Genomic DNA, 18849 nt, shown 5'->3' on the forward strand with positions numbered 1-18849 from the left:
CCCACCTCCGTCCCCGTAGGTCTCCACGCCGTATCCGTCCTGCAGCCCGTTGCTCCAGGTGCCCTCGTAGCGGGCCGGCGTGCTGAGGCTCTGCCGCACCCCGTAGCGCCCCTTGAAACCGTGGGACCACTCGCCGCGGTACATCCACCTGCCCTTCGTCTCCACGCCCAGCCCGTGGCGCTTGCCCTGCGCCCAGTAGCCCAGGTAGGTGTTGCCGCTGGGCCAGGTGTAGCCGCCCGCCACCTCGAAGCCGTGGGACCAGGAGCCGGCATACTCGCCCTGCCCCTTGGGCCCGGTGCAAATGCCGTGCCCGTGGGCTTTCCCGTCCTCCCAGCCGCCGCAGTAGGTGCCGCCATCGTCGAAGTCGAACCGGCCGCCCGTCATCCAGGGCAGCGGGGCGAGCGCGGCGCCGCCGCCGCCTCCCGCCCGCCTTCCGCTCCCTTCCCCGCTCCGCCTGCCTCGCCCTGCCTTCCCGCCCGCCGCCCGACCGACAGCCCCGGCGCTCCCCGCGACTGCGAGCGCTCCGCCGGCCGGCCGCCCGCGCCCAGCCCAGCCGCAGCCCCGCGGCGGCGAGCGGCGCCCGCCCCCCGCTCCTCCCCGCCCGCCCCTCCGCTCCCGCCCGGGCCCGCCCCCGGTGTGGCCGCGCCGCTGCCGCGGGGCAGGTGCGCGCCCCGGGGCCGGGCTGGGGCTGCGGCCGCCGCGCCTGGGCGAGCTCTTGCCCCGGGAGCAGCCGCCTTCGCCCGGTCGCCCGCGGGGAGGTCTCCGTGTGCCCTCCGCCCCCGGGAAGAGGTGCCCCCCGCTGGCCGGGGGCGGGGCGAGCCGGGAGCGCGCATCCGGGCCGCGGCCCCCCCCGTGCCCGGGGGGCGGTGGTGGTTCCGTGCTCGCCGCCCCTCGGGTCCCCTAGGTGCTGCTACACCTGCTAGCGCCTGCAACAAGTGGGCAAAAAGAGAGGATTTCCGAGTGCTACTTGTGATTCTTAGTTTTGGTTTTTATTTCTTACTTGCTTGACGACGAGGCTTAAGCTGAAATTGTTAATGAAGAGCACAGCAGAGTTGTGTTTTGTCCCTTTTCCAAATCTTCTGTGGAGCCCACCAAGTTCCACGGGTGGGGAAATAACGGGGCGAAAAGAACGTGAGTGGTATCGATGCTTTTCACGAGCAGCACTGCTGGGAACTTCATTAGGAGCCTCTCATTATGCTATCAGCTCCGCGGGCATCAGGCGACTGAAGAGCTCTAAATCCTGCCAAGTACTTCTTTGCCAGATATTTGATAATCAGATAAAAAATTGTAAGGGCAAATGACAGGAGAAACACGTAAGCATAGGAACTGCAGAGAGAATAGCAGGGAAGGGATTGAAAGCTGCTGTCACGGTATTGTAGCTTTTTGTTCTTTCGCAGCTACAGACCAGGACTGGAGAAAAATATGAAAGAAAACGTTCCTCTTCGATGGGAGTATTGTTAGATTCATGATTCATATTTGTTAATCATGGGTCGTGGTACTGTCTGGACACAGATGATTTGGAAAAGCGGAGAAATAACAATGGCTATATTAGTAGTGATGAATGAAAGCAGAAATATAATTGCAAGTGGAAGATTTGAATTCAAAACATTAGAAATTGAAACAGTTAAGCTTCAGACATCTGCCAAATCCAGCCCAAATGTAAGCAGTTTTGACTTAAACCTAAATGAAAGTATTGCACATACTAAACACACCCATGTAACTTGAATAAATTTTCAAACTCTGTGCTTCACAACTCACTCTTCTGTGTACATTTTTATGCCATGTTTAATACAGTTTAGTGCCAAAGTATTTCTGCTCTTTCTAGGGGAGAGTTGGACATCATAGCTGGTACTGTTGTCTCCTGTCATCAAAAGAAGTGTGTGCTTCAAAGCCACCTTTCTTTGCCAGTAAGGATTTCTAGTTCTGCTTAAACATGTGGAGGTAGAAGACAACACCCACATTTGGACACATACATACAAAGAGAAAAAGACACAGTCTTTGACTTTTCATGACTTTTCAATGACTTTTGCCTTTCCATGAGAAGATGGAGAAGCTTTCAATACCCCTTTGAGCCCAGAAAATTTTGTTCCATAGTTTTGGAGTGTAAAAAACCAGGCAAAAATGTTGTTTCTGTAGCACAGACATGCATTTCATGCATCATTGGACAAGGCTATGAAGTGTGCTGAAGTTAAGGACTGAGACCTTCACTGCAATATGGTATTTTTAGAAAGTTGTTATTGAGAATGGAGGGGAAGTTTGAAAATATTGCAGTGGGTGGGATTGCTGAAGAAGATACAGTGAAGTATTCTCTGAATGTTGTTTGAGCTTACTGGATTTTATGCTCTACATGTCTTGCATATCTTCCTCAAGAAACACTGGAAACAATAGTGGTGATAACACATGGGCTTTGAGGAGTTTACTATTTTCACTCTATTAATTTTTTTTCCTGTTTTTTTTTTTTTTTTTTTCTTCTGGCAGAAGATAAAGCCCTGTCATGTTTGATCAGAATTACAGAAGATTGAAACACTTTATATGGTTGTGGGGAACTACCTCTTGGAAGTCAGCTTGCGTAATAGCTGGTGTACAGTGAGCTAGTCATTGATGTTGCAGTTCATAACTGCATGTTATTCTATGAGCAGACTTTTTTTAAGTTTTCATGTTTGAACTGGAGCTGCTGAGCATTGGGTGTGTCAGTTATGGGGCTACATTGCTTTGCATAGTGTTTCTGGGTGCTGTGTGCAGAAATGAAGTGTAAAGCCAGAATTGCCTTAGACACCACTTCTGTGCCCTGTGTACAGCCAGTACATAACCAGCACAGAGGGGAGCAGAGGTGGGGTGTGAAAAAGGGTTAGAAAATCCAGACAGTGCTGCTGCAGCTCAGCAGTGGAAGAGGTGGGTCTGATGAGGGACTGGGAGATTCACCCTCCTCCATTCACAGCTCCTCTGTGGATCTAAGCTGCTTCTTTGAAGGACCTGCTGTGTCCCTCTGCCCACTGACTTAGACAATAATCATGGCTGTGCAAGTCCTTTGCCAAGCTTGGTATCACTTTTGGTTCAGCATCAGTGAATAACTGGATTTACTGTTATGAAGGCTTGGGTAATTGCACCCCTGATGTGTTTGGGTATTGTTACTTAGTGAAGAATTGTTTATCCCTAAAGCTGTTGATGTATTGTCTCTTACAGTATCCCAAACCTGTAGCTAATCGGGGCTGCTTAAGTTCTTACATCTGTACAGTAGATCTTGTACCATTGCAAACATTACATAGGCATCTACCTATTAGTCCTTTGTTTTACCCCCTTGATTAAAAGTTTCCAGGTTTTAATGCTAGATTAGCTGAACCAACAAGATCAGGTGGGCCAGAGATGAACAGTGAAATTTTCAGGAATGATCATATAATTTTTCTTTTGTTATCACATGTGTGTCAGTGGGTCCTTTTTTAGTGACCTGCAAATGATGCTAAAATCAGTGGTAATTTTGCATATGGTTGATATTTCCAGGTGTACTCATTCAAATAAGGTAATCAATTTAAACGCACTTGATTCTTGATGACAAGATGAATTCATCACTGCTAGCCTTCTCTTATATTGTTAGCAGGGGATAAATTTTAATAGATGTGAGAATAGAAGTGCTTTGCAAAGAACTCCCAGCATCGCTTAGCCAGGTCTTGATGATGTAAGAAGCCACAGGTGTCTCATTGCTGATGAGGTTGTAGATTTATTATTTGTTTTTTTGGTTAGGCTTTCTTTTTTTTTTTTTTTTCTGACAGATTTTTGCATTGACAAGTCTCAACTTTAGTTCAAGCCACATCATATTTGCTTCTCTCCACGGTGTAAGTAATGATCATATTCAACCTTTAGCATGTATGTGTTAAATATATTAAATAGCTTAGATCCACAGATTTTGTTTCCTTTCCTTCTTCCCAGAATTAAGTTTAAAATTATTCTACAACTCCATAGATGCAGGAAGTAAGCAATTACAGGTATATGAATATCTCTTTTGTCCAAAGTAAATGGAATTACTTCCACTATTTTTTTTTAAAATCTACATCACAAGAGTTATTTTCTGAAATATTTCATGCATGTAACACTCAAAAAATACAAGGGGCAAGTGCAGTTTCTTTATTATTTACAAGAAAGTCATCACAGCACTAGGTCTGATGACACTATATGTATGCAAAACATGAGTGCCTGATGACACAGTATGTATGCAAAAACTGTGCTGCAGGGTTATATTTAAAAAGGTCCTTGCTATAGGGATGGTAGATGCAGCAGGTGAAGATACACTAACTCCAGACATTTAATATTAACTGAATGCAAAACTGCTGAGTTTAAACTATTAGTCTATAGCATGAATAAAAATTAGGCACATTTATTCTTACTCTTAAAAGCCTGATTCAGTAGGGAATTACTTTAAGTACTTTAGTAATCCCATTTACTTCAGTGGGACTACACATGAGCTTTAAATTAAACATCTGCAAGATATCTGTGCTCAAATAAAGCAAAGCTCCGAAGACTGTTCTCAAGTGTTTTTCAGAATGGAGGCAGGATGTTTCACTGATGAGCTCCACGCCTCACACGTTGTATTGGAGGAGTTCACACACAGGACTGCTGTGTGGGAGGCAGACATCCAGAAGTAAAGGTAGCACAAAACACACAGTGTAGAAATTTCAAAGGCAAATAGGTCTTTTCTGGCTCCATAGGAACAGCCACAATTTTTATGTCAGGTTATTTTTTGTGTCTGGAGTCTATGTTAAAGTTTTTAAACATAGTTCTATATAACTTTTACACAAATAATTTTGTCTGACTTCTAGAACAGGAACATAATACTTTTTCCTTATACACTGTAAATCCATAAACATAAGTTAGTGTAATTACTGAAACAGTAATTCTAGAGGATTTTTTTTTCAAAATCTCTGCTATAATATTTGAGCAACGTTGTGTTATGAATCTGCTCTCCTGGGTGTATCAGTGTCAGTTCTACCTCACAGCTGAAGCTGGGACCTAGCCAGTAAGACAGCATATTTAATTCCAGAGATATTGTGCTTATTCAGTGAATACAGTTATTATTTTCCTTGCAAAAGTGCTGATAAAGCTTATAAAAAACAAAAATACAGATCCTCTTCTAACTTGAAAACAAGATGAGTATGTTCTGTACCTAGGCTTCTATTTTCAGCATTGTTCCAAGCAACTGAATTAGATTTGAAATAAAAATGCAGTTTATTTTTTTTAAGGAAATGCAGCATTTATGTTGAGCACCTTTGTCTCTGAAGTGATTTTAACAGTAAGAGAACTCTCTATACAGTGTGTTGGAATTATTTATTTTTAATGTATAAAGATATTACAATATTTTATTATAGTGGAAAAAATATTATATGTTGTTTCTGTATCCTGTCAACATTTGGAGTTGTGTTGTTGGTTGTTTTGGGGTTTTTTTAATACATATCTATACCAAAAAAAAAGAAAAAAAAAAGAGTGGATCACTATACTTTAATCCATTTACAAAGAAAAAAAACTAACTCCAAATGTGTTTTATTTTCTTCTTGATTTGAACAAAAGCGCCATATCGGTGACTGCCCTAAATTAGCATTCAGATTATATAGGTGGAAGATACCTAGAAAATCAGATTTATCACCAGTAAATTTTTCCTACATGGTGATAGGAATTGTGCAACTGCTGCGATTCAAGTCTTGTTTCCTTGGGGAAGATGGGAAAGGTTTATGGATTTCCTCTTTGGAGAAAATTCCCATTCTGAAGATGGCTTGTCTAGTCTTGCTTGAGCATTTTCCTTTAGCCTGAGGAGGCTCTGTGATGCATTATTTTCTTGTAGACCTCATGATTGTCACAGTTGTTGTTGTCTGGACTTAATCTAATTATGTTATGTTGTTAGTTGCTAAAGTCTAATTTCAAATACAAACCACACTATTTGGCTGATATTGTGTCATATTAAAGTAGCATGATTCTGTGTGACTCCCAAATGACATTATTCTTTTTACACTGGTGCCAGGAATCGGCAGTATGGTAATTATGTTCTCCTCCACACAACAAGATGATGTGTAAAAACATCTTCAGTTTTTGATTTGCTGTAGACCTAGTCCTTTCCCATAGAATTCTGTTTAACTAGTTGCTTCCTTCTTAGTATTAGTGAAGTTGAGTTTCTTTTAGTAGGCTTTCACTAGCACACTCTTTTTTCCCCCCCGTTGGGATTATGCTCCCAAGTTAAGTTGATTTTCAATTTTAATTCCACATTGCTGTTCCTCACAGGTTTTTAACAGTTTGCACACTTGCATGATAACTGAACTCCTCCAAGATCAAAGTTATTTATGAAGGTATTGAATATTAAAGCATTTGGTACAGATTTAGCATTTCATACACCCTTCTTGGCTTGGGACTTAATAATTAATAACCATTACTTAATAATTATAAACAACGTGTAGTCTCTTACAGCTTTATTTAGAGCAGGTTTAACAAACGTCAGCAGCTTTGTGGAAGTCAAAATACATATCTCTTTTAGTGAAGGCTGAAACAGAAAAGCTTTTAGCACTTTGGTTTATCTCTGGTGTGGCCGAAAGCTTTTTCTCCCCACTGAGCAGCAGCACAGCCCTTCCCTTCGCCATCCTCATCCTCCTCTAGGGCTGTCTCAGTTTCCTTTTCTGTTCCTCATTCTGTGGACTCATTCTGTGATTTGGCCTTTCTGATTTTGCCCCAACATACTTGCACTCTTCCTTAAAATTCATCCTTTAGTAATCTGACCTACATTTTACTTGCGTATGCTTCCTTCTAGTGTTTCAGGGTCCTTGAAGAGCTCTCAATTTAGTCAAGTTTATCTCGTGATACTTATTTTCCCTTTTCATTGAAGTAGTTTGTGTTTATGCCCTTCACACTATTTTCACATTATATTTACAGATGTCTCTCTTTGGACATTATAATAAAATAAAACCTAGTAGAGAGCAGATCTTAAGTTTGTGGTTTTTACAGGGCAGTCTTGGCAGACACTGGCTTGAGATATTCTCATGCCCCCAACCCTCTGTGCTGCCAGCACAACTGTTTCTTCAGTGAGCTGTGATTTGGATCAGGAAACCAATCCAGCTTAAAAATAATCCAGCAAAAAGATTTATTTTTATTTTGCTCTTAAAGCCGAATCCTTTGCTCTGTTTGCAGAACATCTATGCAAACAGTTGCCCTAATGCAATTGAAAGCATACAGAAAAGCTGGCAGCTTTACTGTTCACCTTGTTTGTTTGTAATTCCATTCTCTTTTTCTAGGAATTACAAATAACATTTCCCCCATAATCTTTCACCCACGTTGCCCTCAGTCTTGCACTTTCAGTCAGTTTGCCTGCTGTTGATTAAAAAAGAAGAGATATTCCAGATTTGATGTAGTCACTTATCTATAACAAAACTTTTCCTGTACAACTGCCTTCCAGTACCTGAGGGAAGACTACAGGAAACAGGAAGACTACCTAAGAGAGTATGTAGTGACAGGAAAAGGGGGAATGGCTTCAAACTGAAAGAAAGTGGGTTTAGAATTAGGTACAGGAAGAAATTCTTTACTGTGGGGGTGGTGAGGCACTGGAAGAGGTTTGCCCAGAGAAGCTGTGGACTCCCCATCCTTAGAAATGTTCAAGGCCAGGCTGGAAGAGGCTCTGAGCAGCTTGGTCTAGTAGAAGGTGTCCCTGCCCATGGCATGGGGTGTTGGAAGGGGATGGTCTTTTAAGGACCACTCCAACCCAAGCCATTCTATGATTCTGTACTGTAATGATCCTGTAGTACCTTCCCAACTGGTCCCTTGGTTGTTGAAGTCCCCCATGTTCACCCTGTTCTGTGCTGTGAAGGACAAGCAGCAGCACCCAAAGCTCTTAGTCCTGCATTGCCATGTTCTGCAGATTTTCTAGGTGCCTGAGGAGGACCAAAACCTGATTGAAGCTTTTCTAATTGTTTGGAGGATTTGTATTAATTCTCACATCACGTAAGAATTGGGGTTAATATTTATTTGTCGGTGTTGTGCAAAGCATCTCTCTTCTGCCTGGATGTGTACTTTGTGGCTTCGCTATTTTTAAGTTGTAGGAATAAAATTTTTTTGAGATCTTATTTTCTCTGGTAAATTTTATGTAAATTAGCTAGTGAATTAAGTAATTTTCATACATGCTGCATTAATACCAAAGGAGAAAAAAGTTCAGTGGCTCACCATGGTGCTATTTTTCTGAATATCTCTATTGAGAGGCATATACTACTTGTATCTTCCCAGAAATCTAGGCTTTTTGCCATGCTTTAGGCCACTTATTAATTGAAAATCCTCCTTTATTAGCTAGAATTTTCATCACCAGTGATTACAGACCTTCACAGGTAAAGAGAATTCCATCATCAGACAGTCAGGTCTGAAGTGTTTCTGTCTCATGTGACTCCAGTGAAGGAGACTGGAGCTCTGTAGGTCAGGTTTGCAGCGGTAAGTGCACCTCAAAGAAGGCACCCATCCCAGCTTCTGTAGGGATCACAGTTCTCCAGCTACTCCCTGGAGCTTGCAGTTCCTTGATCTGCCTTGATTTTGTCAGGCAGATTTTATCAGACATAGGCATGAGGCCGTATGTCTGTCTACATTCATACCTAATTTTATCTTAACATGGGATGTTTTGTGAATTTCTTTGCTTTGTTTCTTATAAAAATGGATTTTTTTTTTTGAGTGGTGATTAATGTTAAAATAGCAATTAGATATGATATTTCTAATTTTAAAAGATATTTTTAGGGCCTTGGCTGATGTCACACTTCTGTTTTCTTGTACTGGATCAGAACTAACAACTGTTGCATTTCACCAGTGAATTAGTGTTGGTGCTTCTCATACCTCAGATAATTGGTTTTTCTGAGTTAATCCATTTGTGAAATTAATTGAAAATCACTGTCATTCTAAATATGACAGTGTTTGGGGTTTTTTGGTGGTTTGGTTGTTTGTTTTTTTTTCAGTTTATGATGGAGAAAACAAGACACATGCTACCAGAGGAGCAAAAGCTAAGGGTTTTGCTGTTTGATACTGAATGTAATATGCCTATTTTATGCACAGTATAGTCACTTTTGACTATGTTTCCATTAACAAACTCTACAATAGAGGAATTGAGCTTTAGAGGACATTACCATAGGACTAAGCAGGCTGTGCTGCAAAGACCATTAATAGAAAGCCACTCCCTCAATCTGCTTAAACTTTGGTGAGGATAATGCGGCTTACTCTAACTGATTTTTGATAAAACAGTAAAAGACAAACAGATGCTTGTTATGCCTGAGTTGAGAAGTACACTCTATTGAAAAGTTGTTTCTGCTTCTTCAGGAATATTTGTTCTGGGGAAGAAAATCTTTCTCACCGCAGCTACCATGCAAGTCAAACGCCTTAATGTATTTTGATATTTAAGTTTATATAAAAGAACACAGCAAGGGCTAGTGCGTCATAATCAGCCTAACCAATGAATTAAACCCCCCAGCTGGTATGAGATTTCATTTATTCTTCTTTTGCTTCTCTTCTGTTGGTCTTTTCAGTGCTTGTAGCACAGTGTCACGATGTTTTTATATGGTGAAGATACCCGTTTGCTGTGTGGATTACAGTATCAGCCCCCTCTGCATCTTGAAAACTGGCTTTCTTAGCAAATGCACTTACTGTAATACCACATTGCTGCAAAATGGCTTTTTATTTGTCCACTGAAACGTCACTTAAAGATTAGATTCTGCTCTTTGAAGGACACAACCAACAGTGCAGAATTTTGAATGTCTGTCCCTGTGTTGTGCAGGTGCAGAACAGTGTTTATGCTCTTGTTTTGGTGAATTCACATGAATTTGTGTTTGCAGCTCTGAATGTGAATAAATTATGGATTTGTTATGTATTTCTGGCAAGTACAAGATAGACATTGAATAAATTAGTATTTGCAGTATTTTTTTCCTAAAAACAAACACTATGATTTGGAGAGTTTTAAGCCTTAAATTATGTTTAAAAGTATTTTTTTCTTCTTTTTCTTCTTAGGTGAAGAGTCTAAAGCAGGTTTTGTAGTGTTTTTTATCAAAGTAGCCTCCTTTAGAAACTGCAGTTGTCATAGTAAATAAATTCTGTTTATGTAGAAGTTTATAATCTTGTACAAAAGGTCCTTTATGAAAAATTGTCCATTATTTGAGTTTTTGTAAACCTATACTTTGTATATGGTAGAATTTAAGGTAAGTTTTCTGAAGATTATAAAAATATCTCTTCCCTGACAGTGTCTGCTCTAATCATGGAATGTATGTCTTCCTAATAATACAGTGTATTTGAAAAACAATTATATGATGTTCTGTTATGTCTGAATGCATAATAAATGTAATTGATTTACAGAATAATAATTTGTGTTTATTTTGGCATGTATTCATCACTGAATCGTTCTCTTGTAGGTAGGCCTAAAATCACCTGTGCTATTAAGATTGTGGAGATCACTTTAGTTTCTGTTTTAGGCTGTTAATTTTAAAATTTGTCGTTAACCTGCATGGTATTTGGTTATGTTATGTACAAAGGGGTTTTTTCAGTTGATTTGACAGCTAAAATTGATTTTGAAATTCCCTTATTTTGTGTGATAACATTACAAAAAGTTTTGTTAATTCACCCACAGTTATCAATCTAATGTTTTTGCTTATAAGAAGTTCTGCCATGAAAACAAAGATTTAACAGAGTCAGAGGACTGTTTCTGTGATGCAACATGCTAAAGTTAGAAGCTGTTAACTTTAAAAAGTTTAACAAGTTAAAGTTAGAAGTTTTGTAAAGTGATATGGTTTTGGTTTTATGTAAGTTTGAAACAGCAGTTTTTGTGTAACAAAACTTTAAATCAGATTTTATTTTTACCAGCTGGTTGCATATTTGCAAAACTAAGCCAAACTGAATATTTAAAAAATGTCAACCAACTTTGAAAATTTATGATGAAAGGATGTTCCTACCTTAAATTTCAGTATCCAGAAAGAGAATGAATCCGACATTATGTAACTCTGTGATTCTCCAGTTCTGAAAATCATTTGTATAGCCTTAAGAGATGAAAAAAAAAAGGTGATCTTCTCTGTGCTGCTTGTTATCAGTGGTATATTTCTAGATAAAAAAGAAAAAATTGGCAAAATTATAACCCTTGAAGCGTGAAAAATGTGCATTTTTTTTTTAATCTGAAATTTTGTTGGGTTTTTTATTATTTGGATTTGGGTTTTTAAAATTTTTTCATCCTTTCTTTTACAAAGTCTAGCACAGATCCTGCACTAGGTTGGGTTTTATCAATGCCTGGAAGTGCCTGGCACATTCTGCTGTATATTGAGTGAGTTTCAGTTCATACTTTCCTGATTTTGGACAAGGTGATCCTACATGCACAATTGCTTTAACAAATACGGTATTTCCCCCCTACTTTCACAGTTTTTGGGAGACACAGCTGCTGTCCACATTTGGAAGTGTTGTGCAGAGCTGAACTACTGTGTTGCCACCATCCTGAGTTAAGAGTTCATTTATGGGGACAAGTAAGCTTGTGCCCCCATAATAATTTGAATTATTTTATGAGGTAATAGTTTATCTTCTTATGGTTTTATTTTTTTTTTTTTTTAAATGGAACCTAAAATCGTACCTAGCTAGAGTAAAAAATGTTTAACATGATTATTGAAATAAGACTATGTGTGTGCATGACATTGTTAGAATGGAAGTCTTCAATATGCAAGTACGCTTGCTACCAGTAAATTTTGTTTTATTTCATCCTGTCACACTGGGAGTGAGTGTTGAAAGACGAACGGGCAAGTGTTGCTCAGCCAGAGGGGAGAAGCACGTCATCCAGCCCCCAGAATAGCATCGGCAGTAAATACGGTCATGCTGTTCCTCCCCGAGATAGACCCAGATCACATTCGTAGCACCCACCGGCTCTGCTGCTTACCAGACGTTCAGGCCTTTGATGAAACATTTACAAATGCAGCTGTGCTTCAGAGGGATCTTCTGCCAGCGCCCAAGTAGCTGACATCAAGAGAACGGGAGGAAACGGGATCACAAGCCACGGAGTTCAAACAAAACGCAGTTTAGGGGGAATACAAATTTAATCACGGTGTTAAAACACTGCTCTAAGATATGAACCCATACTTACTAGACTCCTGTTTAATGTTAGTATACATTTTGCAGTGACTTAGAACTGCTAAAGCATGAAGATTTTGTAGAGGAGGAAAGGTAAACTCAAAAATAGCTCTTTGTTCAACTGTCTTGGGTCACACACAATGTCAAAACTGGAATTAAAAGAAAGTGAAATTAGAGAGAAGCTGAGATTAATTTTTTTTTTTCCAGTTTCAGTTATTCCTCACTTTGTACAATATATTGAAATGAGCTAAGATAGCCCTGAAGGTCTGTGACAGCGGCCTATCTAGCACGTTAGAGGGGAAATTTTAATTATTCAAGGCCGAGAATTAAACCCTGTCAATTTCTTCATCTTGAAAAGATAGATTATCCTCCTGGGCCAGAAGAATATTCTTACTTCCTTGTGCCAAAACTCTGTTCCTATAGACTCAATATAATTTTTGTGCTTTTATAATGTTTGTATTTTGCTCTGAGGACTGTAGCCTACAGGTTCAACTTCTGCCTCTATGCTCTGCCCAATGGACTTGACAGAACCTACAGGAATTAAGCCAAGGCACTGCGTCTTCCTCCACCCCCCACCACGTTGCACGTCTCTGTAAAATTTGAAAAGCTCGTTTCAGCTTCTGCAGCTTCTCTCCTCTGGCTTTGCCCCCGCACCGGTGCATTAGCTCGGGTGTTAGTGGAGAGGGTTTGTTATTTCAGACACATACCATCGCCTGCTGCCCTCACTTCTCCCCTGAGCTCGCACAGGGCACAGAGACAACTTCATACTTTCATTTGTATCAGTTACACACACGGGATTTAAATTCATCCCCCTCTCTCTGTATAGTGCTTTTTTTTTTTTTCCTTCTCTCCAGATAACTCAGTAAATGCTAAATAGCAAGTGTTCCTGCCTTCAGCAGGCACTCCAATCCTACCTCTGTTTCTCTTAAGAAAATCTCATTGGGATTTCTTTAAATGTGATAGGGGAAGTGTGTTTTCAGAGCAGTAGCTCTGGTATTTGTTCTCTATTTGTGAGTGACGTTATGCAGTTGAGAAAAAAATCATGCCAGCATGTTTCAGTCAGTGCCAAAAGAACATAGACAGTGATTCAGTGCCCAGATCTATTGCTGCCCAAAACTGTATCTTGTCCTATTTTTACTTTCACAAATCAGGGTCTTGCTTATTGAGAGGAGTTAGGTGAATGTTATGTTTGCATATATTTGATAGTGAATTTAATCAGCTGTTTTATAGTCTGCTGTTCTTTTATTTCAAGCAATAAGAATTAATTTGTTTTCAAAATTCAGTAAATATACAGTAAATTGATGTATCATAACTGACCACTACAATTTCCTTGTTGTTTCTGCCATACTATAATTTGAAAAGACAATGCAATAGTGATGCATAAATTATGTACTTTAGATTGGGGGCAAAAAAGTCTTAGCAAGAGCAAGTATTGTACCCACACCCATAATTCCCACCCCACCATGAGCACTTGTGAGCTGGGTTGCCCAGACAGGAATCATGATTTTCCTGTGGTGGTGTGGAGCCCGTGGTGGCCCAGGACAGCACAGCCTCCATCCCTGCTACTCTGCTGGTGCAGGGTGCTCTGGGACAGATGATGACCTAAGCTTCTCAAAACACCTTTTTTTTTTTTATTTCTATCTGTCACAGATAGTCTGGCTGACTATCTCATAAAGTGCGATTTCAAGGAGTCTAATTGAAACATTTGGCCTGTTACTGTTTCAGTTTTAGTCCAGCTTGCACAAACATAATGAGCAAACAGCAAGAACTAAGGCTGAAGAAACAAGAATTTCCTTATTGAAATAAGTGCTGTATTTCTATGTTGTCCCAGTGATTAATGTTGTTAAAAGAAATGGATCTTCCTTAGTGGCCCCTATTTTTTTGTCAATAACAAGGTGTGGAAGTACATGATTATGCTTTAAAGCATCTTAAAGCTATTTTTCTGAGCAGTTTGCTGAAAAAGATTAAATGTTTAAACTTATTTACAAATTAACTTGTCAAAGTGTTCACGTTTCCAAGAGAGAGTAACAATTATTTTAGAAATTTTTGAAAATTACTAAACTTTGGATTTGTGTCAGGGATGGAAAGCATAGGAATTCTATACTTTTCCAGGAAAAATTTTTAAAACTGTTTTCCAGTCAAAGAAAACAACACGTAAGACTTCAAAGGACATTTTACAAAATTGTATTTAACTCCTTAGATTTTCTTAAGGCTTTCTCTGTTTGGGTGTCAACTGGATATTTATATTTTGCAGTGTGATTGTAATAGAATTTGCACTGGCCTAAGAGCTGGTGCAGGACCCACTGAAGTCAGTACAAATCACCCCTCTAACTTTGGTGGATTTTTTCAGCATCTGTCCAATCTATTTTACAAGGTCAAAGTTGTGCACTCTGGCTTTGGCCACAGGCAATAGCTGGAAGGTATTATTTCCTACATTCATTGTTTGTGTTGTGGTAATATGTGAATTTTAATGGGCAACCAAAAGCCAGTGTGCCAGACAGTGCTGTGAAAACAAAATGTCATCACTGTTAGATTAAAACCAGTACAAAAATCAACACCTGGATGTTATTATGCAGAGGTACAACGTTTTCACTGTCGTGGGTTACTTGTCTAAGTTAATGTGAGGGAAGATGAAGCATATGAAGTGATAATACAGAATTCTTCCTAAAAGCTTGGTAATAATCCAAGTTTGTGAGCCAGCGTATTACACATGTGCACAGGGACAATAAACATGGGCAAGTACAAAAAAAGTTTTAAATATTTTGAATTTGGCCGATATGTTAGATTTTATAGTAAAGATGCTGTTTACATAAAAGCTTAAGGAAGGATAGACTCAATAAAGCTTTAATGTTAATACCTGGATTTTAAGGTTTACAGCTAAGAAACTGCACTTTTTTCCCCTTATGAAAATATATTAAATCTCTTTCTGTGTGTGCATTAAAAGCCTATATTTAAATTATAAATTTATATAAATTATATTTAAGTGGTATTAAAAGCCTGTATATTTCAGGAAAATTCATTCCAATCATTGAAACTGTTGAGATTTATATGTCATTAGAAGTAATAGTTTTGTTACATCTAAATTACTAATAACTCTTTTGAAATAGGCTTACTAGAAAACTTCTAAGAATTTTACATAAAGATTATTTATTAATCAGTATTTCTGAAGTATTTGCATATGAAACACCTGCATGGAACAGGAATACTATAGCATGTAAGGAAAATTTAGCAAAATTTTGTGGTGAAATCCCTTAAGAAAACCTGGTATGATATGTTAAGTAACTTTGAAAGTGACTAGATAAATTCTATTCTAAGCTGATTTTGTTGGATGTAAAATGGTAACGACTAATTATATTTCCTGAGAACATGAATCAGCTATCTTAGAATTGCCATCTCTCCATGTTTTTATATGCAGTTAAATTAGGGCACAGATAGCCTCAGCTGTGACTATGAACACATAATTCTGCTCTCTCTTTCTGTGTAGTTACATATCTAATTTTTCAGTCATGTTAAAGAGAGTTCTTGTGAGTTCTTGTGTCTGTATTGTCTCAGCTGTGTACCTGAGTTCAATGCTATGTTGTTTTGACTCATATCATCAACAGTAAAGCAGCATCTGCCCGTGGAATTTAGTCAATAACCATTGATGGCAGAAGGTCCAGAACAGAACCTGTCTTTCCTGAGTATTAACTCCTGCAACACTGTCAATTAAGACAGTTCTGCACTTGGAACTGAACCAATGCATCTGTTAATGATTCATACACAGAATCCAGCTAATTTTCAGCTATAATAGCCCTGGCTGCATAGACAAAAAAAGAAAGAAAATATTTTTATTTTTTTTGTCCCTCTAGTCTAATAAATTTGGGTTTCAGTATGCACAATGAATTGATATGATAAGAAAAAAATATTTTTAAATAGTTTAATAAAAAGTTTAATAATAATACATAAATAATAAATAAATAGTGTAATAAAAATAAGTTTTTTAATAGTTTTTTAAACTTTCAGCAATTAGTTAAATGACACATCTGACCTATGTGTTTCTTGTTAGTAATATGGAGTGAAAGGTGAAGTACAGAAGAAAACTGATTACCAGAATACCGATTTCTCGGTCTTTGACCGAGTTTATTAACTGTTTATCAAAACGTTATTTTTGGCATTAGCTGTAAATGTTATTTTCTTTCCATGCTGTAAAAATACGTGCATTAAAAAAACTTGTAGAGGGGCGTGCATATTTACATATATTTTTGTAAACGTGTATAGGATGCTAAAAATAGCACAAGGGAGGCCATGTAGAGAAACAGGGCAAAAACATCAGTGTGATAGAAAAAAGCAATTTATCACACAGAGCTAGGGGTCGGCTTGAAGCCACAAGATGCCAAGATGCCGGTCAGATTTGCATTTGTGCTGCTTGTGTATCCATGGCACTAACACATTCAACACGCCTTTAAAGAGACTTTTATTTCAGTTGTGTAAAGCCTTGTGAAAATGCTTGTGGATCAAGGTGTTCCATTTTCATAATCTGTCCCTTTGGCATGCTTTTCTGTGGGTGTGGGAAGGTAGAGGGGCAAACACGGGTGGATGGGTAGGTGCTGGTCCCGGAGAGGGGAATCGTCCCTCCTCTGGAAGAAGGCAGGTCCTCTGCACCGTGTTCTGGAAAAGGGAGGCCTCGTGTGGTCAGGGCTGGGAACAGCCCAGTCGGGCTGGAGGGATCCCAGCCGCAGCACTCCCTTCTCAGCTGAACCAGGACTATAAACGTGGCCACCGTTTATTTATCATTTACCTATTTATCACAGGATCATGGAATGGCATAGGGTGGAAGGGACATTAAAGACCATCCCCTTCCAACACCCCATGCCATGGGCAGGGACACCTTCTACTAGACCAGGCTGCTCAGAGCCACTTCCAGCCTGGCCTTAAACATTTCTCAGGATGGGGAGTCCACAGCTTCTCTGGGCAAACCTGTTCCAGTGCCTCACCACCCTCACAGTAAAGAATCTCTTCCTCATATCTAATCTAAACCATCTGTCTTTCAGTCTGAAGCCATTCCCCCTTGTCCTGTCACTACATGTCCTTGTAGAAAGTCTTAGTCTTTCCCGTAGGCTCCCTTCAGGTACTGAAGGCCACAATATGCTAACCTGTAAACCTTATTTTCTCCAGGGTGAACAATGCCAGTCCTCCTAGGCTTTCCTCACAGGAGAAGTGCTCCATCGCCCTAATCATCTGGTCCTCTGGACCTGCTCCAGCAAGTCAGTGTCCGTCCTGTATTTCATAACAATATGGATGACTAGGCTGGGGAGAAGAAACACCTCTACATGATTGCCCTTGGTCTGTCTGAACAAGTCTGAAGAAGGAAATACTCTTCTCACCGGTCCTTCTTTCTTTATTGTGTTATAAGATAGATACATTTCCTTGCCTTTCCGGGTATCTAAACCAGGCAACAAAATGTAATTCAAACACAGAAGTCCGTGTGTGATATTAAATTGATTAGCTGTACCAAGAAAAGCGGAGTAGTGGTCTGTGTGGTAATTGACAAAACGACAACATTTTGATTTAAAGGCAAAAGGGAAAAATACAAAACGGAAACCTGAAAGAGTGCCTAGTTAATGTAAATTTAAAAATACAGTTGAGTTACTATAAGATCCAGCTGTGAGGAACAGCTGTACAACAGCCTATGCAGGGAATTGCGAGAATATCCATGTACTGGTGAATCACAGGTTGAAGCCCTTGTGCATGAGAGGATATTCCAGCACTCCTACCTTAGACATGTTTCTTAAAGAGAAGTAAATCCAACCATAATGCCACCAACTGCATTCTTCTTGTCAGTTCTAAGCACATTCTCCAGCTTTTTGAAGAATAACAATTAAATTAAGTTCTCCCAAATGTGGGATTTTCCATCAGTAAAGCTGATTGCTATCAGCTGGGACTTGTGAGAAGCCTCTCATCATGCATGACCTTCTGAAGAGATTATTTTGTTTTGTTACTCTAGCAGGGGGTGGTCTCTGAGGAAGGCGTGGGGCTGCTCTTGTGCCCACTCCCATGACCAATACAGGACTGGAAGCTGGCTTTTTGTTTCTTTCCTTTTTATTTATAAGATTTGTCCATTAACTTGTCTCAGTGACTTAAATCCATTCCTTTGCTTAACATTAGTCAAAATTTCTCTTAAATGTTCTTGTTATTGGGATACAGCTCTCAACATACTAGGTTCAGGTCTTCAAGATACTGATCCTGGGGTTCATCTGTTTTATAGAAATGGCATGTGGGACTGAGTTAACAGGCTTACCTGAGACAGTCACCTTTACTGGGAACTGAACATTCAGAATGAAGAGAACAATACTCTGGACTCTGTAATCTCACTGATTTTTTTTTACTTTGCTAGAATCTGCCTGATGTTGCTGAGAGCATCTAATGTTCTATCAGCAATCACATCTTCTAAGCCATGTCCGGTGTAAGATACAGAGGAGGCATTTCCTGATGATGTAAGCCATTGTTAGTTATCAAATGCTTTTCAGAAAGGACCTTGCTTCACATGGGGAAAATGAAAAAAACCCTGCAAAACTGTTAGATTTTCTAATTTTGTCTAGAAAAAAATAATAATTAAGAAACTTTCTCTCTTGAGATTGAAAGAACACATCTGGAGGCAAAAGAAGTTAATCAAAAGCTTTGTTCGTTTTTGCTATGCAATATAGGATCATTTTGCAATAGAAGATCTATGCCCACAGGGTCCAAATCAGGACGACTTATGGTATTTTTTATTTTATTTATTTATTT

At 39.5% G+C, this 18849-nt stretch overlaps 1 protein-coding gene and 1 long non-coding RNA gene across 8 annotated transcripts in view; one reads left to right on the plus strand and one right to left on the minus strand.

Annotated features, from left to right (window-relative positions):
- JPH1 (junctophilin 1) overlaps positions 1-464 on the minus strand; it is an 83278-nt gene extending 82814 nt beyond the window's left edge. For 4 of the 7 annotated variants that reach the window (XM_015619113.3, XM_015619112.3, XM_015619110.3 and 1 more), the window contains exon 1: positions 6-455. In XM_015619113.3, coding sequence (XP_015474599.1) covers positions 6-384 — 379 coding nt within the window. In that variant the 5' untranslated portion in view covers positions 385-455. Of the gene's footprint in view, positions 1-5 lie in introns of all 7 variants that reach the window. The other 3 variants (XR_004496140.1, XR_004496141.1, XM_033512309.1) reach the window with 2 other exon arrangements.
- On the plus strand, positions 124-18806 carry LOC107200499. The gene is made up of 3 exons (XR_001519642.3): positions 124-204; positions 3768-3830; positions 17239-18806. It is a non-coding gene; the product is annotated as an uncharacterized LOC107200499 (long non-coding RNA).
- Positions 18807-18849: the final 43 nt, after the last annotated feature.

The sequence above is a fragment of the Parus major genome, chromosome 2 (genome assembly GCF_001522545.3).
Source record: "Parus major isolate Abel chromosome 2, Parus_major1.1, whole genome shotgun sequence".
NCBI lineage: Eukaryota > Metazoa > Chordata > Aves > Passeriformes > Paridae > Parus > Parus major.